At 47.1% G+C, this 22,188-nt stretch overlaps 3 protein-coding genes across 4 annotated transcripts in view; 2 read left to right on the top strand and 1 right to left on the bottom strand.

Moving 5' to 3' along the window:
• Positions 1 to 230: 230 nt before the first annotated feature.
• Positions 231 to 2,725, top strand: LOC149369426 (uncharacterized). The gene is made up of 3 exons (XM_089570459.1): positions 231 to 697; positions 804 to 890; positions 1,665 to 2,725. Exons 1-3 carry the CDS (start codon positions 537 to 539, stop codon positions 1,999 to 2,001), a joined length of 585 nt encoding a protein of 194 aa, XP_089426585.1. The 5' UTR covers positions 231 to 536; the 3' UTR covers positions 2,002 to 2,725.
• Positions 2,726 to 2,884: 159 nt separating this feature from the next.
• Positions 2,885 to 7,140, bottom strand: LOC149369425 (uncharacterized). The gene is made up of 4 exons (XM_089575599.1): positions 6,448 to 7,140; positions 5,582 to 5,766; positions 5,296 to 5,323; positions 2,885 to 3,054 (listed from the first exon to the last, which is right to left on the bottom strand). Exons 1-4 carry the CDS (start codon positions 7,112 to 7,114, stop codon positions 2,885 to 2,887), a joined length of 1,050 nt encoding a protein of 349 aa, XP_089431725.1. The 5' UTR covers positions 7,115 to 7,140.
• Positions 7,141 to 9,990: 2,850 nt separating this feature from the next.
• LOC149369424 (uncharacterized) overlaps positions 9,991 to 22,188 on the top strand; it is an 18,940-nt gene continuing 6,742 nt past the window's right edge. The window contains exons 1-4 of one of the 2 annotated variants that reach the window (XM_089558400.1): positions 9,991 to 10,350; positions 10,893 to 10,991; positions 14,507 to 14,579; positions 20,080 to 20,127. In XM_089558400.1, the coding sequence (XP_089414526.1) occupies positions 10,314 to 10,350; positions 10,893 to 10,991; positions 14,507 to 14,579; positions 20,080 to 20,127 (257 nt within the window). In that variant the 5' untranslated portion in view covers positions 9,991 to 10,313. The remainder of the gene's footprint in view (positions 10,351 to 10,892; positions 10,992 to 14,506; positions 14,580 to 20,079; positions 20,128 to 22,188) is intronic. The other variant, XM_089558409.1, reaches the window with a different exon arrangement.

Below are 22,188 nucleotides of genomic sequence, written 5' to 3'. Positions count from 1 at the left end.
GCGCCAATTTACGCGCGCTTTCGCTCCCTTCTTTTGACGCGGACAGCTGCGCGACATGGCCTCCGAAACAATTTTGCTCGACGGAGTCGAGACGCGCGCGCACCCGGAGCTTGGCCCGGACGGCATGCCCGTCATAGAAGAAGGATTGCTGGTGTATGTCACCGACGGTACGTACTACGTACTTTGCATGCGCCTGCCATAGTAGTATAGTTCCAAGTACAATACCGCATTACCAAGTGCCATATACTTCTTGTCGCATTTACTAGCTAAGCATATCACATTTTGCAGGTGGCGTTCGACTGCGGATTGCCCTTCTCGACTCTGCAGGTACAGGCGCAGAAAGCGCCGACTTTCGCGGGCATGAAACAGCCGCCGTAGGCTCGGACAGCGCCGACTTCAGCGGCCAGGAAACAGCCGCCGTAGGCTCGGACAGCGCCTCGGATGAACTTTGGCCGAGACAGAAGACTTTGGTCCTGATCCAGCTCTATAAAGAATTTAAAGAAAACCCGGCAAGGCGTCTAAAGACGAGAAAACAGATGTGGGAGATGCTGGCGGCCAGGTTGAACGACGTTTTCGGAGGCAACCTAGCACCTAGCCAAGTTGAAAACAAGTGGCGTACGCTTGAAAGAGCATACAAGCGAGTGCGAGAGCACAACTCTCGCTCTGGCAATGACCGTCGGACATGCGAGTTTGAAGAGTGAGTGTATACTGTTATGATTCTCATCCCAGTTGACATATAAAGTCCTGACAAACTGACACGCATGCTAACATATGTCGGTGGGTTCATTATTTGTTATGCCCAGGGAGTTGAGTGAGCTGCTGGACAAGAGCCACGCCGTGAACCCGCCGTGTTTGCTGGGGCCCGGGGTTGCGCGGACCCAAGACACTGAGTAAGTTTATGGCCTCTTAATTTACTCCCGCGCCACTGGTTTTATTTAAAGTTATATATTTGTGGGAGCAGCAGAAAGAAACTGCGGAGTTTTGTTTTTTTTTCTGCCGAATGTTCCGTAAGCCGGCAATTTTTTCTTTTCGCAGTGATAATTTCTGGCACTGTTTTTTGGCAGATTTTGCTTGCGTGTTTTCTTTGTAATGCGCATGAATTAATTCGAGAACTTAGGTCACATAGCGGCACTCGTTTGCGACTTGAATATTTTCTCGTGCTCGTTTGGTTTCACCTGGCTTTGACATAAACCTTAAGTATAGCCTACGTCAGGCATAGAAAAACTGATGTGATCTGTTTTAATTCAGTATAATGGTAACGCCAGCCTAGCCTCAAGAGCCAGAGTGATAACCTAGGCAGAATCAACGATTATCGCATGGTGCCGCTTCAGGGCATGAAATTAAAAAATGGAACTGAATTGGGAAGGAATCGTTTTATTATACCAACCCAGAATGTTTACATCTCAGCCTGGTAAAACGTACCGAAACAACATGGGAAAAAAAATTGATTTGGATCTCGTAAGCGAACATATCATGTGGAAACGAAGAAAGCACGAACCAAATTTGTTGTCAGTGCTGTGTTAAGGAAGTACTAAGGGTTTTAAATGAAGCTGTAAAACATTTATACAGGTAGATCATGAGAAATGCCAGTTTTGTTCAAGATCTTTCATTTAACGCCAGCTTTACTCAAGTGGTCCTTTTTCATTGCCACTGTGTATTTACAGCCCATCATGTCTGCAACCCACTACCGTGAGCGTTCAGCAGAGTACAACCGTAGGAGACCAATGCACCGGTGGCAGGGATGTGCCTGACAACTCATTCCAAGAGCCACTGCGCACTGAAACAACCACTGCAAAGAGGGCACGTCTGGACTCAACACGTGCTGTGGTCCAGGGCTTCTTAAGCCACCTTCGTGAAGCTGAGCTGAACCGACAAAAAAGGCATGAGGACCGCATGGCTGCTCGCAGGCAGGCCCATGTTGAGCGACTTGCTGCTCTTGAAAAATTTGCTTCAAGATTCGAGTGTCGGCACTCCACAGCAAATGTTGAGCCTGTTGAGTAGCTTATAATTACTTACAGCATCATGAGGTGAACAGCGCAATCTGAGACACACACAGAGGACAAAGAATGCGAATGAACACAGCGCTGTGTTCATTCTCATTCTTCGTCCTCTGTACAAGTGTCTAAGATTGCTCTGCTCACCTCATGCTGCTTCGTCAGCAGCTAGCCCGCAAAGATGTATATTGCTTACAGTAATCTCATTCACAACATCTTCACATCATTTCTGTGCATTTGTTTGGTGTTTAGTTTTCATAATGAAGCAACTTTGTAAGCAATTCTGTATTTTTTGCATTCCTGTCCGTGCTTTTTGCTAATTTCCTTTTTACTGAAACATCCTTGGATTGTTGTTTCCAGCATTTGCTGTCATTTATATTGTTTGCCCACCGTGCTAAGATCTCGCAGAAGATTGTAGAAACAATAAATTAAATTATTTTTCCCATACGTTAAGAATTGCAATATTTAACTTTTAGTTCCATACTTTTCATGTTTTTCCAGGGGCATAAGTACATGTTACCTTGCTAGCTTTTATTGAATGCCTAATTTTATTCACTGTACTCTAACATTACATCTCCCATGTTGATCTTTTAAACGGTTCTGTGTTCAGTTAAAAGCATTCTATAACTTGTTCCTGAATAATAGATGTTGTGTATTTTTATTTATTGTTCCGGTTAACAGATGTTAGTGCAAACTTTATTTACATTGATTTGTTTGCAATCAAGTTACATTGCAATGCGACTTCAAACAGTATTATTTACATTTTCAATAAAAATATCACACAATAGTTTTGGCTCAGTCTTGAGAATATATCTGAAAATGTCACCTGGCAGAGTTCATGCAGATTTTGCTCAACAAATTGGCAAGCGCTGGTTCTTGGTTTCACCACTTCATAGATTTTGTGCTATGCTGTCCCGTAAAGCAACAGCAAAAGAAGGTGCTTCATGTGTTTCAAGGGTGGTTTCATCGTCGGCCTCTATGTCAGTGGTATCTGGCAAATCATCCAGTGTGTCAGCACGGCGCCTTGCCATATTGTGGAGCACACATGCTGCCATGACAACTGTGGGGTTAAAATGGGGGAGATAAATACGTATTCCCCGTTTAAGCGCGGCTGACATAGTTCAAAACCGCGCTTACCCCACCCCGTTGTCGCGAACGCTACCGAGCGCACGCCGACCACGGCGGGCCTTGCTCTGCGGGAACAAAGGAACGACACACTGGCTGACACAAACAAGGCATTTATTGCTATAGCAACAATAACGCCAGCTAGCAACAAAATACACTGAGGAATCTAGGATGTCCGACTCACCAGCACGGCTACGAGCGAACGTCCGCCCACGGTAGGGCAAAGGGAAGATCCGAGGCCCGACGGGACGGGGTGGCGGGAGCAAGTTCCAACCACAAGACGCCCGCGGCCAAGAGCGGAGCTTTGCGCGTGAACGTCCAACACGCTTCCCGATGCCGAGCAGAAGAGACCTAGCCTTCCCCCGCGCGCGAGCGGCCAAACACGCCATCCGTGGCGCTGCTGTCGCTGCGACGCGAGCGCCCTCCCCTGTTAGCTAGAGTAACCAAACTAAAGGGAGTGCTTTTCGGGGGCAGCTAACAACAGTGGGGTGCAGTGCGGGAAAGTGAACGCAGGGGACGAAGGCGTCCCCACATCCCCCCAACCTTAAATAGACCCACGCGCCTGCAAGTTACATGCTATGGAGGAGTCTCCTGGTCTTCATGCACTTGAGGCAGGTCGTGCAGCGGAGGTCACGCCGACAGAGTGCACGCAGTCTTCCGCGGTATTCCGAAGGCGGCGTGAAGGTCTCCGCTGGGACGACTCGCATGGCCCGCGGACTAAGTGCCCGCAGGCCCGCGAAGAGGAGGGCCGGTTGACCACCGCAGGCCAAGATTCCGCAGTAGTCGCCAGGGCAACAGCAGCCAGAGGTGGCTGCTGTCTGGTCTCGCCACAGCTGCCCCGGATGGATGCGGCGAACAGGATACAGGCCGCTCCGTCGCAGCAGGCGGCAGCGAGACGATGTGCACAGGACAGCAAGCCGCAGTGGCTCCGCTGGATCTGAAAGATTGCCAAAACACACTCCGCATGCCTTTAACGTAGGTCACGGGAGGGGAAACGGCGTACACAAAGGCCTGGTGGCTCAATGCTCAACTCGCTAGCAAAACGTGTCGGGCGGCTGTGCAACGCAAAGTTCGAGTGAACAAAGCCCTTTCTTGAGTTGAACGAGAATGCTCGGTTCATGCGAGGTTAAAAAAAACAGGCGGCCAGCAAAGTGCGCCCCCTCTCAACACCACGGTCCGGTGGTCGTGTCACTTTTGACATGGCGCAGGCAGCTATGAATAGCCTTAGGCCTCACTACCATAGTGGCGGTCGATGACCCCCAACAAAAGAAAGACCCGAAACGGGTTTCGTGCGCGCAGCCGCGAGGAGACATCAGCGTTGTGGGGTGGTCCTCCCCGCTCACTGCACGAAGCAGCTGCTGAGTGATCGGCGCCCACCGTATCGGACGGTGTCGGAACGCCCGGTGCCGAGCTGCAATACCAGCGAGCTCGTTACGGCACCCGTGGCCCCAGGCCACCCGGCTCCCAGAGTCGAAAAAGAGACAGCGAGAAAATATATACAGAAAACTCGGACCACCCACGCGGCTTCCGTACTCACTCGCTTCGGGCTCGGCAACTCCGCGGGCGCTAGGCCTCGCGCTCCCTCGATGCGGACCAAGTGGTTCTTGAAGAAACTCCAGGAAGAAAACTTCACAAAAAAAACATGCTGAGCATGTCGAAAAGTTCAAACATGCTGCAGCGCAATACACCTCGCACCCAAGAAAGCATGCCGCAGGTCCTAGCGATCAAAATTCACTCTAGGCCTAGCACTTGTCAAGTCCGGACAAAGAGCGTTCCTCGAACCGAACAGACTGTCGTCCAATGTTCCAAGAGCAGGCCCCACGTTGGGCTGCCAGATGTGGGGTTAAAATGGGGGAGATAAATACGTATTCCCCGTTTAAGCGCGGCTGACATAGTTCAAAACCGCGCTTACCCCACCCCGTGGTCGCGAACGCTACCGAGCGCACGCCGACCACGGCGGGCCTTGCTCTGCGGGAACAAAGGAACGACACACTGGCTGACACAAACAAGGCATTTATTGCTATAGCAACAATAACGCCAGCTAGCAACAAAATACACTGAGGAATCTAGGATGTCCGACTCACCAGCACGGCTACGAGCGAACGTTCGCCCACGCTAGGGCAAAGGGATAAGCTCCGAGGCCAGACGGGACGGGGTGGCGGGAGCAAGTTCCGACTACGAGGCGCCCGCGGCCAAGAGCGGAGCTTTACGCGTGAACGTCCACACGCTATCCTGTCCCAGGGAGAAGAGGGCCAGCTATCCCCCGCGCGCGCGCAGCAAACGCCATCCGTGGCGCTGGTGTCGCTACGACGCGAGCGCCCTCCCCTGTTAGTTAAAGTAACCAAAACAGAAGAGCGCGTTTCGGAGGAGCTAACAACAGTGGGGTGTGCAATGCGGGAAAGTGAACGCAGGGGACGAAGGCGTCCCCACACAACATATGCAGCCTTGGATACATCCCACACGTCAATGTAATTCAAGCGCTGAAATCTTGCTTTGACGAGGCCAAAGGTGCCTTCAATGACGACTCGTTGCCTAGTATGGGCACTGTTGAAAGCAGCCATCCATGGTTTCCAAGCTCCTGTCTGGCGATATGGAGGCAGAAGCCATGGCAAGAGCGGGTAAGCTGCGTCTCCTAGCAGGTAGCCGCCTGGAAATGCAGCAAATGGTTACCATGACTGTAAAGTACTCTCCACTACTGTATATGTCATACATCACAACTGCATATGTTCACTCATAGAGAATCAATAGAAAGGTATGTGTTTTTTTTTTCTTTGTAGATTCGTGTTGATAAAGGAAACTATATTACTACAGGTTTTCGTCTCAGTCCTGATGATCCACAAAGTTTCTCAGCCATGTAGCATACATGTTCCTGTGCAGATCAATTTTTTATGTTTTCCATTTCTGTGCCCTTAGTTCAGAAGCTTCCAACTGTGATGCCACTAACTAACGCTGACACCTGCTCCCCGCCACCTCAAAAAAAATTTGAGCCTTGTGGAAGGTCTTTGTAGGCACTCTGACCAAAGAGTGAGATTTGTTTTGCAGGTATTGATGTTTTAATATTATTTGAATCTGTACTTTGACACACAGCTTGTGACGGAGAGGGGTCACGAAACAATATCAACTCAGCATTAGAAAGAACACCCCCGAGACTCATTTTGAAGAGCAGGAACTGAGTTACACGAAAGTGACAAACAGCATAAAGCCCTTTTTCGCACTCTGCTCAATTATGCGCGGCAAACCCCCCCAACCCCCGCTTTTTTTTCTATTTATTGTCATAATGCCTCTACAGAGCGCCCTTAAGTTTTCAGGTTACAAAGTGCGAACTTACCTTCGCATTTTGAAGCTGCCTCTTCGAACAGGAAGCTGTGCCGTAGGACTCGGGCGTCATGAACGCTCCCAGGGAATCCGATGAACACGTCTGTGAACATCATGTCCGCATCGCACACGCCTTGCAGTAATATTGAGTGAAATTTCTTGCGATTATAATAGCTCTCCTCCGATTCCGACGGCCTCGAAATACGGACATGGCACCCATCAATGGCACCAATGACGTCTGGCAGGCCAACAGGCTCTCCGTGGCGAGTGTACAGAGCACGAAATGCCCGCTTGTTGAGAGCCTGCTCTTCACGATCCGGCCAGCGGATCTCCCTTCCACTTACAGACCATAGAAAGTCCAGGACTCTGTTTATGGCGACGTGGGCGGTTGATTCGCTGACATCAAATTTGTCGGCGATCTGATAGAGCGCCCATTGGGTCCCGATGTAAGTGAGAGCGATCAGGACAGTTTTCTCGGCTGCGATTTTTGGCCTCCCTCTTAGGCCTTCGGGGTAGAAAGAGGAGTGCTGGAACTCGTCCACTAGAGTCGCCGCGGTTGATCGTGATAGTCGAAAAAGCTTCCTGAACTCGAAGTCCAAGTAGCGCGGCACAACCTCTTCCACATACAGCTTCACCCTGTGTCGGTCCTTGCGTTCCAACTGTGAAAGCAGAAGGCACATTACAAATGTGTCTCCAAAATCGTCGTCGTCGGATTCCTCAGAGTCGGAGCTCAGACTCCAACATCTGGTCTGCTACAAAAAGCGCGCCAAATTTCTCGAGCGGCATCGCTCCCCTCTTCCCTCTGCGCTGACTGCCCGCGGGCTGCCAGCCAGCACCGCTCGCACGTGATCATGACGTAGCTTCCTGCCTGACAGGAAACCGCGAACTGCCCGAGGACTATCAGAGCTCGGTAAATCGAAGAAGCCCAGTGAGGAGAGCCGAGCCAACTTCCGGTTGCAAGGCGGCTTCACAAAAAGTGACGTCAGGGCCTCTCCTTAGTTCTTTCCTTCCTCCATGCTCGGCCCAGGCCAACGTTTCTAGATAAAGACAGTTGGGAAACTTCGCCGGCGAGCCAAAGAGCAGAGCGGCCCCACGCGATCGCCGTCTAGGCGGTGGCGCTGCGGTCGCTTTAGGATGAGCGCGTCGTCTGCTACTGCCAGCTTGAGGAGCGTCGGAAGGAGATGGCTCCATGGGCGTCCGGAGGGGGGGGCAAGGGGGGGCGGCTGCACCCCCCTGGAAAATCACTCACTCGAACCGTGAGTGATGGCCGCACGCCAGGGGCGGTGGTGCGCTCAGCCAAAGGGTAAAAGCAGCCCCGCTTCCACGCTTTGGGTCACATCTGCGAAATGCCGCATCCGCCGTTTTCAAACCACACCATCGTTAGCTCTGTTGAAGGGCGACCTGTTGCAGACATACAGGGGCACCGGCGAGCATGTGTTTCGAGCCGCCTTGAGATGGGTGTCTGTTTCTTTGATCTCAAGACAGATAGCGACACGGAGGCAGACAGTGCACGGGGCATCTTGTTTTCGCCTTCGTTACGCCGGCCACCGATGAATTCTTCAGGAGGGAAGGACAAATCAGCCGTGTCCACCCCGCTTTGTCGGGCTGTTCAGGGGCAAGCGGGCGATGAGTGGGCGCCGCCGCTCGCTGTCTCCTCCGATCCACGGGAGAGCGCAGTTCGGTAGAAGCGCCGCTTTCAGAATCTTCGGCAAAGGGGATTAGCTGCTTTTGTTCACGGCGACGCAGTCTCTAGAGGCGCCCCCACACCAGCGTTCCTTGCGTCTTCTCCGAAAACCAGCGCCTTTGGTCAACGCAGCCCGATGGCGCCTGCCTGGCTCGCCTGTCACCTCTGGCTGGGTCTCAAATCACAACAGCGCTCATGTACTGTGCGATGTCAGTGCATGGGAAAGAGACCCAGATGGTCGACATTATACGAAACTCTGTACAACTCCGTCCCTCATAGCCTGAGTCGTTTTGGGGCTCTGAACACCATAAGAACACACAAAACAAATTTTCCGACCGGAGTGGCGAGTATCCCTTCCCCTTGGAAGTCGCGCGGAAGTAAGCCCTTGCACGTGTGCGCGCCGCTGTGTTTGTGCTTCGGTGTTTTTAGTGGCCGGTTGTCAACGAAGCTGAAAACAACCAAGACAGCGGACGAGAAAACGACGAGCGGCGAGCAGTGTGTGTGCGGTTGCTCGACTGTGCGGATGCGCGAGCAAGATGGAGCGAGGTGTATGAAGCTGTGAGCGTGCATTTATCTTGTAAATAAGTTTTCGTTGTATATATAGTCATCTTTTGTTTTCAACGTACGCGTTCAACCGTTTTTCCAATCAATGTGTATGGTGAGTGCGCACCGAGAGCGTGTAATGAAGCACAGAAATGAATTTATCACCCGCGTAATCACGCAATTCGCCCAGAAAAATCCGAGGCGCCTAGAGTTGCTGTTCAAGGAAGACTGACTGAGTGACTGTAGTTGCGTGTTTGTGACCATATTGTGCTGTGTGCTGGTCATCAATCCGGGTGAGTCTTGAACCCGTATGCAGCAAGACTGAGCACTCTTCTCCACGAAGTGGCAGTATCTTTTTGCATTTTTATTAATTTTGATTGTTTCTTCGTTGATAAACTCCAATGTATCTCTCCTAGCCACGCTTTAATTTGCTGTTTGTAATTTTTCTTTCATGTGTGTATTTAACTTATTTTTTATTTATATATAAATAAATAAATATAGTCCGCAAATAGTGCCTTTTTGCTACGAACATCCCCCCCCCCCCCCTCCGGCGCCAAAAACCAATGGGGCCCCCCCCTGCAAAAAATTCTGCGGACGCCCTTGGATGGCTCGCGTCCGTTAAAAAAAAACAACGTATTTAAGGAATATTACCCGCCCGAGGAATATTATCAACATAAACTACGAAGAGGCAAGCGGTACGTCATGTTTCTCTAAACCGCGGAAAGAAGGGTTTCCGGTTTTTTCCGATATTTACCGCCCAAAAGCTCAACCTCGAGCATCCTGCCCTCACGTACCCCAGACGTGGAGCGCACGCAGACTTCGCAATTCGTAGATGAGCGCGGCTAGAAGCAGCCGCCCCCGGCGCAGACGATGCGAGGCGCGAACTAACGTTAATCATTCGCACAGCAAACAGTAACCAAGCGCAGTAAATAGGCGCCGCGGCGGTGAAGAGAAATCGTGGCCTCTGAGATCAAGCGCTGTGTTAAAGTACCGATGCTTTAGCTGGTCACGGAGGCCATGGAAAACAACGCGGTACTCCCACCACCCAAGAGATGGCGCTCGCATCTCTTTGAGATGAAATCGGCGACAGAAAGGGGCCGCATACCCGGAGAGAGTTTTCCAACTGTCTTTATCTAGAACATAGAGCTAATATCTAGAAACGTTGGCCCAGGCTCGGCCGGTTTCGTGTGGAGACCTAAAAACGTTGGTGGAGACCGGCTGGCCCGTAGCCGCTGGCCCACTGATCTTGGCCGCTTGGCGTCGTGCCCACTCCTCAGTTTCCATCCATCCATCCATCCATAGAGCTATTGTACCACTCATCTATCCATGTATCTATCCATTTTTTTCCTTTCCCCCATGTGGCTTCAGCTGACGCATTTCGTTTTCGTTTCGATTGTTCGGCTGTGGTGACTGGACGAGTAGTTGGACTCTGATGGCATCATAGTGCTCTACAAGAGTCGAAGGGTTTGAAGCAATTAAGGGCATTTTTGTAGTTTCCCCTGTTATTTCTTTAATATGTTTGGCCGCTGTGCGTGAGCTTGTTCAGAGGAGGCGCTGGCTTGTTCCAGCGCCTACCAGCGCCTACAGTCCCTCTCTTCGCTGAAGCTTAATCTGCAAAAGCGTTTTTCACGCTAACATTATTTTGCTGTACCATGGGCCGAAGTCGATCACGTTCGCCGCTGAGGAGAGGTGAGCAAGTATGACGGTCAAATTTCAGTCAATTTGCCCGCCTAGCTTAACGCGGTCGGTGAACGCCTGCTTTTCAGTAAAGCTGCGAATGCATCGATCTGGTTGGTTTTCTCGTATTTGACTTGCTTAATACGGTACTCTGGTAACGATAGAAACGAGGGACATGCAAAAAATCACACGGACAGGCTGAGCGCAATGCCTGTCGTGTGGGTTCTTGCGTCCTCGATCCGTTGTGGCGCCAGCCGAATATTACTGCCGTTTAGTGGGGTCGGCGACGGCTACCGTTTGTTTTTCAAACGGAAGCCTGCGTTACCTTGTGACATCAGCCTTTTTAAATTTACCTACTACGGCAGGTGAACGGGGAAAGACTGTTTTGCAGCTTGTATTCAAAGGAGTGCTAAGCGTGGTTGTAATGTTGTCATGCGTGTGAGAATATCTGGAGCTTGTTTCTCCCTGCAAACTTGAATTCGTCTTCAGGTAGCTGATCAGTGTTGTTACTGACTGAAGTGGCCAATTTAATTGCTTTCCACCTCTGTGCCCAGCAGATCGAGACAGGGGTAGGTCCAGGTCCCGTGAGCGAGATGCCCCTCGTGATCCACAGCGCGATCGTGATCTTGATCGAGACCGCAGGCCACCAAGAGGTATGTTTTGTAGTGCTTCACATTACAAGCCTGTCAAAATTGTACATGGTTGGGCTGGGGTCGGTTTAGGGCGTTCTCACAACACAGGATGACCGAAACACTGACACTGGACCTCGTTTCAGACGGACGCGGGCCTCTTTTCAGCTGTGTTTGACGCTGTGTTCATCTTTCGAACTGACCAAGCAACCAAGTAAACCCTTTCATGGGTGCAGACCAGGGCGCTGTAAAGCTGATAAAAAGAGAAAACTTGAAGCAGTTGGCACATGACAGTGTAGTGTTGAAAGAAAAGGACCTAGCCTATGCAGCAGGGCAGTTTGATTAACTATTTTCAGCCATAAAACTAAATAGCTAGTACTGGAATCTTTGAACCTATTTCTCTCATTTTGCTCTTTTTGAGATTTACACTTTCCAAACTGCTTCATGAAAAGCTGTTCTTCGAGTATGTAATTTTGCCAGGAACAAGATGAGCTACTTTTCTTGCGTGCTTTAATTTTTCTAACACACAAAAAAAAATTATCAGATGTCTGACATATATAGTGACAACAAAAAAAAATGAACTTCGTTAGAAGTGATGTGATTTTTACAGAAATTGCATAAAAAGCATGCGACTGACCTTATCCTGCACTATAAACCACCTAGAAGGTATCTAATGACTGAAATTTAATATATCTTCATTATTTTTGAAATGACAGTTTCAAAAATAATTAATGAAAGTGCCGCTGCAGTGGCTCAGTGGCTATGGCACTCGGCTGCTGACCCGAAAGATGCGAGTTCGATGCCGGCCGCGGCGGCTGAATTTCGATGGAGGCGAAATTCTAGAGGCCCGTGTACTGTGCGATGTCAGTGCACGTTAAAGAACCCGAGGTGGTCAAAATTTCCCGAGCCCTTCACTACGGCATCCCTCATAGCCTGAGTTCCTTTGGGACGTTAAACCGCCATAAACCATGAAATGAAAGTTTTCCTAAGATGATGCACCTAATTGCTCTGTATGACAGCTGCAAGTTCTTTCTGTTTGTGCTACGGTTATGAAATTTATAACATATAGTCTAATGACAAGACGCTAAACCATCCCTGAAAATTTTATGGAACTTGGTACAGCAGTTCGAAAGTTGACTGTTTCAGGCCAGGAGCTTAGAGCAACACACACGAGTATGTCGTGTTTTTGTCCAGTTACCTAACTAATGTTTTTAAATATTCATTCATTCCGCCTACTGTGGTAGATGGAATCAAGTTGATGATTTGTTGTTTCCCTGAGTGACTTGAAAAATTTTGGGCCTAGATTGTGGTGTGATATGTTGCTATGTGCTTCTGTGGTTATGCTACGATAGTTGCGGCATTGTACGAGAGTTATGAGTGTTGTAACTGTTGCTTTCTTTTTTTGCTGTTATTTCATTATGTTGTCACTTTTTTGGCATGGTTGTTCCCTTTTGCTTCTTCCTGCTTATTTTTATTCTTTATTTATGCAATGGTGTAAGTTCCATTTAGGGAGTTAGTTGTGCTGTAAATACACTGAAGCTTTCCTGAAAGACTGTCACTGTTGTGAATGATTTAAGCATCATGAAACTTTTCATGCGGAACTTTAACTAACTGTCAAAGCAAAGCACTGAGTTCAATTGAGTATTGTTTATGGGCTGAGAAGAAAAAAAAAAGATGCCCAGGCTTAGCTTGGTTAAGCCAAGAATGCGTTGCAATTGTGCGGTCTTTTTGCGCGAGGTATTGCTTGGCGGTACTCGATTTTCTCAGCAGCTTTTCCTCCGTGACGTATGGATGGATGGATAGGAGCGCCCCCTTTGAAACGGGGCGGTGGCAACCGCCACCATGCTCAGCCGTCTTTTTATAGTTTTTTTGTTGTTTTTTCTTTTTTTAACGCGGTTTGGTGACGTCACGTCACGTGGTTTGGTGGCTGCCCGGCCGTGCCCAAGGGCTGAACTGAGTGATTGCAATATGCTACGCATAAAAATTCAGGGGGAACTGTGGCTCTCTAAAGTGCTGCAAGGCGAAAGCGTTTCCTGGCGCACTGTTTGGCATTGACTGCGACACTGTTTGTGCTGTGCTAGTGCTTTATTCGACTACACATTACAACTACACACTTTGACTGCCAACTTTGACTGCCAACTTTGACTGCCGACTTTGACTGCCTCTTTAGCACGACTCTCTCTCTGCTTCGATCAGTTCGGTTGTATCCATGGCTCTGTTCGCAGTAATGAGGTATCTAATGTGGTCACCCACGGACGCCTTACGCCCCCTGTTGGAGCGGGAGACAACTATTTTTTATTAGTTGTCATCTGCTCCAAAAGGGGGCGTCAGGCATCCGTGGGCGACCTCATTACTTCGAATCCGCGCACTCTGACGTCATAACCATTTTGGCGTACCGAAAAGCATGACACCTCTGTTGACAACCTTCTGTCGACATTGATGACGCATTAAAGGCTCTCGCCTTAATATTCTTGCTGTAGTCACTGTGATGATTACTGTTCGAAAGCAGCGTATATGAGCCCATCACAGGGCTGAGTGCATGGGAACCGACCCACGAACACTAAGCGAGCTACATATCGTCAAGAGAGCTGCGTTTGGGCAGAATTCCTCCACCCGCACTGCTCTCTAGGCATTGCAAGGGAACGTAGAAAGGATTGCGCTGCTCCCATTGATGCCTGAGTTGTCGCTTCTCATTCGTTCAGCGAGCTGTCTCGTTGATTTCGGCAGCAATGCATAACTTTCTTCCTCTTCGATAATGACCTCTGATGTCATTTAGCCAGTGGCATTGTTGAAGAATCGTTGAAAAAAGACAAAATAATAATTTTATGTGTAATTAAGCAAACAAGGGAAGGGGATTGAGGGGCTCGTTATAAATATGAGAGAAGCCAACAGCCACAGAAACCAAGGGGCACAGGGGATTTTTTAATTTATTTATTTTGTGGTGTTGATCAATTTATAATATTACTGAATATGTTATCGCTTAAAGCTAATTGATTAGAAAAGCAGAAGAAAAAACAACCACATGCCGCCGGTGGGATCCGAACCCACGACCTCCGAATTCTTCTATTCTTCTGTTTTTCTAATCAATTAGCTTTAAGCGATAACATATTCAGTAATATTATAAATTGATCAACACCACAAAATAAATAAATTAAAAAATCCCCTGTGCCCCTTGGTTTCTGTGGCTTCTCTCAATTTTGTGTGTAGTTTTTATCGTGTCTCGTTATTTTTCACGCTGAATAAAATTACACTGTGTTCAGCAAGATCTTTTGTCCATTTGCCCATTGTAGGGTTTTCCTTTCAAGAAAGAGCACTCACAATGATGGAGTTTGGGCATAGATGTTTTTTTTATGTACACAGTTTTTTTTTCTAGAAAAGCTGCAACTTCTGCTACAAAATGTCATTTTGCCCGCTACAAAACCTGAAACTGTATTCTGCTACAAAAGCTGCTATAGGAAAGCTGTTGTCAGTTCCACCACTGCTAGCCAGTATTCTCTTGTGATGATTGTGAAATGTTTTTTCTTCATTGACTTTTTCAGAACGACATAGGAGCCGATCCCGCTCCTTGTCTCCGAGACTTCGCAATCGTTCACCACGCCGGCGGCGAAGCAGGTGCTGTGTTTCTACCATTAAGGGTTTTTGTTAATTAGCTTGATTGATATCACTTTATTAGAACTACTTCTACTTTATTTGAACTGATGCTTTGGTCCCATCAACATCAAGCGCATTTCATTGAAAAGGCTTCCCTTAATGTGAACTTAGTGCAACTTAACAAATTTTCAGTCTCCTTCGAATTTCAATTGCCAAAAGTTGGTTTAAATGCTGCAGACAGAAGGTGAGGGCAACAGTTAGTGCTTGCATGTGCGATTGTGGCTCCCGCATTCGTGGGATAGCTTTTGGAACATCTGGAGTTCTACCCATTGTACACGGTCTGTCCCAAAAGTTCCCGGATTTTTGTTTTTATAAATCATTTATTCAGTGTCAGTTTACAATCTTTTCACAACTTTCCGAAGTATTCTCATCCTGCTTTGATGGGCCGTTGCCAGCGCTTCACCCAATCACTGAAGGCACCCTGGAAGTCGTCAATGGGAACCTCCTTCAGTGAGGTCGTCGCAGCTGCATTTACCGCCTCCAGCGTCCCATGCCGAGTTCTTTTCTGGGTTCTTTTGATTCTTGGGAACAAAAAGAAGTCCGGAGGTGCCTTACTGAGGCTGTACTGTGGCTGGGGTAGCGTTGCCACGCCCATTTTGGCCAGCTACTCGGAGACAATGAACGCAGTGTGGCTTGGCGTGTTGTCGTGGTGCGAAATCCAGTTCCCGCAAGTTTCTTTTCGGACGCGTCGAACCCTGTTGCGCGACCGTTTGAGCACTTCGCAGTAAAACTCCTTGTTGACTGTTTCTCCCTGTGGCATGAATTCACTGTGGACCACACCTTTTCTGTCAAAACACACAGTGAGCATTACCTTGATTCGCGATTTGCTCATCCTTGCTTTTTTCGGGCGAGCAGACTCCGTGGTGTACCCCTCGCTGCCCCAACGCTTTGATTCGGGATCGTACTCAAAGATCCACGCTCGTCCCCTGTTGATCGCTCTGTACAAAAGTTCTGGGTCTGTTTCGTAGTGTTCATGCAATTCCTGGCACTTCAACAGACGCTCTTCCTTCATCTCACTTGTCAGGACTTTTGGCACCATTTTCGCGTGGACTTTCCTCATTTGAAAATCCTCCGTTAAAATGAGACGAACGATTGTTTTGGGTATTCCACACTCCTCTGCAATCATCCGAACACTTAATCACCGGTCCTTGTTCAAACCTTGACGCACTTTTTGCTCAGAGTCGTTCGTTTGTGATGTCAACGGGTGTACCGAGCAGTCGTCGTTGACAGACTCCCAACCTTCCCGAAACCTCTTGTGCGACATGAAAGGTTGGCTTTGTTTCATTGCGTCATCACCGCAGGCGTTCCGAAGCATTTAGAGCATCTCCACCCCGTTTTTACCCGGTTTCGCACAAAACTTGATTGCATAACAACCCTGCTCCAAAAATTGGTCCATTTTTTTTCCCGCCAAGGGTGCAGTAGGTAGCTCTGCGTGGAGTGCGACGTGCCTCAACAGCTACACGCAGGCAACTGAGACCAGTCTCATTTCGAAGCTTAGATCCCCCACTAACTTCTCCGCCCAAAGCGCCGCCCCGCCAGTCGCCGCAGCAGACTACAAAAAATCATTCCGGGAAGTCTTGGGACAGACCCTGTACACAGTGCACTGTGGCCTATTTGGCCTGAGAATTTAACGAATTCATATCAGCCATGATTGTATCATTGAGATTGTACTGTAATAGGTTTTTATATATTTTGTGTTCTTTGGTTTCTCTATGATTTCTCTTTGGTTTCTCTTTGGTTTCTCTAGTACAATTCAGTTATTTATATTTATCTAGTTGTGAACTGAACAACTAAATGCCACTTAGATAGGTAATAGCACTACAGGAGTTTTAATTTATGAAATAATTTCCTTTGTGTAATTTTCTGGTCACTCCTTTCTTTTATGTCATTTTTGTGCCCCACATTGGTTGGCTATGCATGATACGGGAAAATTTGGGTCATGCAAGCATTGAAGACTTTCAGAAGCATAAAAGGGCAATTGACTGTTGTCCAAATGCTTGTGTGTACACATTCTTTACACATTGTCTAGCCCCGGGTTCACTACCAAAACGGCCTCAGCAGTGCAAGTAGGGATAGGCGTGGTGAAGTTTCAGAAGGGTTACAGACCTATCCATACAGAAAGAGCCTCCAAGATGCAGATTTTTTTTTTTTTCTCGAACACGCAGTTTTAAAGAACGTGCCAAATTCAGTGAGAAACGCATTTTTGCTACCCATCATTGATTGCCACAATTCAACCCATTCAAACCCACTGATTTCATTCGCAGGGCATGCAATGCAAAGGCAAGATAACTGCTGGTCCTCAAAGGTAATGGAGTGGATTCCTAGAGAAGGCAAGCGTAGCAGGGGGCGGCAGAAAGTTAGGTGGGCGGATGAGATCAAGAAGCTTGCGGGGGTACGGTGGCGGCAACTGGCAAATGACAGGGTAATTGGAGAGGCCTTTGCCCTGCAGTGGGCGTAGTCAGGCTGATGATGATGATGATGAATTCATTCATCATCATTTTATCAGCAAACTGATAAAAGACTACAAAAGGGCTGATTTTGATGCTATGAACAGTGATCTTGCAAAATTTTTCGACAACTCTCGCTGCACTTATCTAAATCGCACACCTAACTCAAACTGGAATTTGTACAAAGACACCCTACTACATTTGGAAAGTAAGCAGCACGTTCCAACACTACTTATAAAATCAGATATCAAGAATCAATGGTTTAACAACTGCCTGAGGTCTCTCCTTAGCAAAAAGAAGCGCCTGTATCGAACAGCAAAACTTCAAAATAGTCACTTAGCATGGGAAAAATATCGCTTGTGCGCCCAACAGTATACCACAGAACTGACAAGTGCTACAGATAAGTTTTACTCTCAAGATTTACTATCAATCCTTCATTCTAACCCCAACAAATTCCGGCGCATGCTATCTAATAAACCGCAAGATCACCATGTACAACTCCTAGATGCTGATGGAGAACCAATCAAAAGCAATGACTGTGCGACCACGCTCAACAATTACTTTACGTCAGTTTTTTCCGCTGCTAACGTTACTGCTAATGAACACATTCCAGAAATCTTACTCTCAGAAATGCCTAAAATCGAAATTAACCCTGATGGTGTATCAAAGCTTATTGCCTCACTGAAAATATCTACATCTGCCAGCTGCGATCAAATTAACAGTAAGCTACTAAAAAATACCATTTCATTGTCTAGCCAGGTACTGCATCTAATTTTTACGCAATCCTTAGATACCGGGGTTGTCCCTGACGATTGGAAAAAGCACAAATTACACCCATATTTAAAGTGGATGACCGCACGTGCCCTAACAACTATCGTCCCGTTTCCCTCACTAGTATACCGTCTAAACTACTTGAGCACATCATTTTTTCCAATCTTATGACCCAAATAGAATCGATGAACTTTTTCTATCCGAATCAACATGGCTTCCGGAAGCAGCTGTCATATGAGACCCAGCTCGCCGAATTCACCCACGACATTCTACAATACTTAGATAACCTTGTCCAAATCGACGCTATCTTTCTCGACTTTTCAAAAGAATTTGATCGTGTTTCCCATAATCATCTTCTTTTTACGTTGTCGTCGCTCGGCATTCCACAAACTTTGCTCTCCTGGCTAGAACACTTCCTTAAAGGACGCAAGCAGTTCACCTGTGTTAATAACTGTCGCTCAGCTTTTACCGACGTAACATCCGGCGTACCTCAAGGTGCAGGCTTATCACCTCTTTAATTCCTCATCTACGTCAATGACCTACCGATCAACATAAAATCCACGCTACGTTTATTCGCAGATGACTGCGTAATTTACAGCCCCATCCACGGCGCTAGCGCCATTGCCGCTCTTCAACAGGATCTAACCACTATCTCAGCGTGGTGTGACAAATGGCACATGCCTCTTAATCTAAATAAATGTCAATCCATATCATTCTCCCGCAAAACACAGTTATTGATAGCACTTACGACATAAAATCGGTCGCTGTTACCAGAGCATCATCTTATATATACTTAGGAGTACACATCACATCATCACTGTCATGGACAACACACATTCAGACCATCTGTTCCAAAGCACCACGCATACTTGGTTTTCTCCGGCGCAATCTAAAATCTGCATCACGTGCAGTAAAAAAGTTGGCATACATAACATTTGTACGTCCTAAATTGGAGTACGCGTCATCTGTCTGGCATCCATCGCAATCGTATCTCATCTCAGACCTTGAAGCCATTCAAAATCGCGCCGCCCGTTTCATTACATCGCAGTACTCAAGAAATGCCAGCGTAACATTACTAAAACGATCCCTCGGCCTTCAAACGCTAGCAACTCGCCGTGTTATTTCCCGTCTATGCCTCTTTCACTTTTTCTTTTATCGCGCACCAAGACATTTGTTGCTGCCGCCACCCCCACGTACGTCATCCCGCCTAAACCACAGTAACCCAATCGCACGCATTAAAACCTGCACCTCCGCAATGAGCAGTTCATTTTTTCCCGACGCCATAGTGCTCTGGAATGGACTTCCCGACAGCATAATAACATGCTCCGATCGCCACCTTTTCCACGAGAAACTGGCTAATCACTTCTCATAAACATCATTCATACTGCGACACTGAAGTGCCAACTGTTCCTTGTTTTCTTTTTGTATGTTTATTTCTTTTTGTTTGTATATTATTGTACTCTTTTTGTACCCCGTGTATTTTTCCCCTTTTTTTTTGTGTGTTCTCTGCCACTACCCTCCAACCTATATGTACGCCCCCCCTTATGTAATGCCTTCGGGCCTTTAAGGGACAAATAAATGAAATGAAATGAAATTCGGGAGTTTTGTATACTGAAGCCGCAGTGGAAGAGGGGTGGTGTGCGCTTCATTTCAGACATGAGCGGAATTGCTCTTGTCTTTTGCTCGAATAATGCAAATATTTTGTTGTAAGGCGGATAAAAGGGGGAGGTGAGAAGGGACGTATTGCTCACATTTGTAGCAGGTGCTTTTTGAAAGCTTGCCTACTCGACGGAAACAGTTGGACAGCTCGTGGACACAGTATATCTGTTTTCTAGTTTTCCAGCAATGACACGATCGCATTGAACTGCTACAAGTGTTCTGTACCTCAGTGGTGCTGATAAAAGCAGATGGCAGGCACTGTTGGCCAAACGCTTTCAGGCAACTGCTGGCATGCACTTGCATGACTGGTGTGAAAGCCCCTCTTTTGCATGGAAGGTGTTACTCAAACATTGTAAAGGTTACATATGCTGAAGAAAAAAAAACTGGGCAGGTAGCAACACATTTTCAGAACTGATGTGCCAGGCCACACCCACTCAGATGTTTCAAATTCTAGTGACCCTTTGGTAGCTAAATGACGTTGGTCTTTTCACAGCACATGTACCTTGACTCTTGGGGCATTGTAGTAGCAAGCTAGTGATGTGTGCTTCTTTCACTAAGCAGGCCTTCTTTTCTTTCCTGTGCAGATCTCCCAGGAGACGATCTCGCTCCCCAAGGCGGAGGTCTAGGAGCAGGTGAGATGTATTAAATTTTGCTCTAGGAATTGGGGGAGAGGGGAGGGGTCATAATGTACGGCTCAGCCTGATCTCTTACTTGCTTCACCGTGCTAGAGTCCCTGCCCAGTGCATGTTGGTAGGCAAAAGTAATATACACTGCAGTCAGTCTGGATCTAAGTGCAGGAATAAGGCTCCTCCCTGTGAGGTAAGTTGCTTGTCGCATTTAATTCTGCATTCCGTATTCAATATATCCTATACCCGCTGTCGTAGCTCAGTGGCTTTGGTTTAGCTTCAATTCACTGAGAACCAAAAAAACCACTGTTCGCACAAGTCCGTTCTTTAAAAGCAGCTTGGGTTTGGTAACAGGATCATTGGAGCTGGAGTAAATATCCTGTAAGCGCTGATTTGAAGTATTCCAGCTTACTGCTGTGCTAATAACACATAAACAGGTGAGGCTTCGCCTGAATGTTTGATCATACATACTTTTGAAGTTGCCCCATATTGTTAATGTTTTGATCGATCAAGGTTGAGTTCTGTTCCCTTTCTTGTTATAAAGCTCTTTAAGTTAGCATGCACTCATCTTCCACTTCTCATTGCACTTTCACAGTTTCATACGACGTTCGCATTTATTTGGTGAATTGAAAACAAGGATAGTTGATTCGCTATTTGAAAATTCCGAATAGTCGCTCGCTCCTTTAAAGAGCTCTTTACTGACCGTTGTGGTACATTCAGGACGTGCTGTATGCACACTGTACTCATTGCTGCATGCAGCTTGGATGCAAAGTTTGATGTTGACCTGTTTATTTATTTGAAATACCTTACAGGCCCATTGGGCATTGTGTAAGGGGGCGGAAAAAAAATATACAGTGCATTAATAACCAAAAGAAACAAAAGGGGAACATACGATCATGATAAAAAAAATAAATCATAACAATATATCAACAGATCAGTAGAGAAGAAGAAAAACTATGCGGAAATAACAACAGGAAAAGAAAAAAAAAAAGAATACAGGACACAAAACAAAGCACAACATAAGTAAGAAAACATCCAAATGGCACGAGAGCAGCAGCAGAGTACAGAACAAAAAAATCAGAAATAAAAAAAGACTTGAATGGAGGCATGCTAAATGACGGTTTCAGTGAAATGTGTGATGAGTTGAGGATGGAAAGAATCGAGATTAGACGGGGAAGCGATGTTGTCTGGTCTGGTCGGTCATTCCATAATCTGATGGCTCGTGGTAGTGCAGATGAATTGAAAGTGAATGTATCACTATATGTCCTTGTGAAACTGAACTGATTATATAATCTTTTCCACATGCAGGATGAGACATCAGTAGCCAGTGCTTTTCAAAATTTTTGACGTCACTGTGAGCAAACTGTGTGAAGAAAAACGGGGTGCAAATGTGTGGCTTCCAGCCAGTGTCCAGCAATTCCTCATCTCTCAGTTTGTGTCCAAGGTTGCTGGAAAAATAGGAAGACACTTGTTGAATAAAACATTGTTTACTCTCTTTGGGCCTTTGAATTGGCTCAAGGCCTTCGATTCGGTCTTCTGCACAAGTTGGACTAACTACACAAAGTGGACCCAATGCCGATTGTTGCTTACAGGCGATGAGCAAATTTCTGAAATCTTAGTGGCGCTAATAAGGTTTTGATATCAGTTTTTTGAATGTGGGTACATTAGCTAGCGTAATGTTGAGGTGATGTTTGCTTTCTTTGATTCCTTCATAATTTGGGCATTACAGGATTAAACTGGGATGTACCCATGCCCAGCGATGTCATGTAGAGAATGAGTTTTGGCATGTTGGTGGAAATAATGGCATACAAAAGAAAATAGGACGAACGAGAAGACACGGACAAGCGCGAACTTTCCACTGGGGATTTATTGCGTGATCAGGAGCATAGATATATATACACTCACCGTCAAAAGTAAATGGAAGGCGACTCTGTCAAAAAATTTAATTTCTTCAAATGTAAAGCATAATGGTCCATGCTTGTTGGTGCACAGTGCAGTTTGCACAGTCACAGTTAGGCTGCACATATGTATTGAAGGATGCTTGAATTGGGGGGGGGGGGGGGGGGG

This window comes from Amblyomma mixtum, chromosome 1 (genome assembly GCF_055824585.1).
Source record: "Amblyomma mixtum isolate Tamu chromosome 1, ASM5582458v1, whole genome shotgun sequence".
NCBI classification, from domain to species: Eukaryota; Metazoa; Arthropoda; class Arachnida; order Ixodida; family Ixodidae; genus Amblyomma; species Amblyomma mixtum.
The sequence above is the reverse complement of the archived record's forward strand: the minus strand, read 5'-3'. Positions and strand labels throughout refer to the sequence as shown.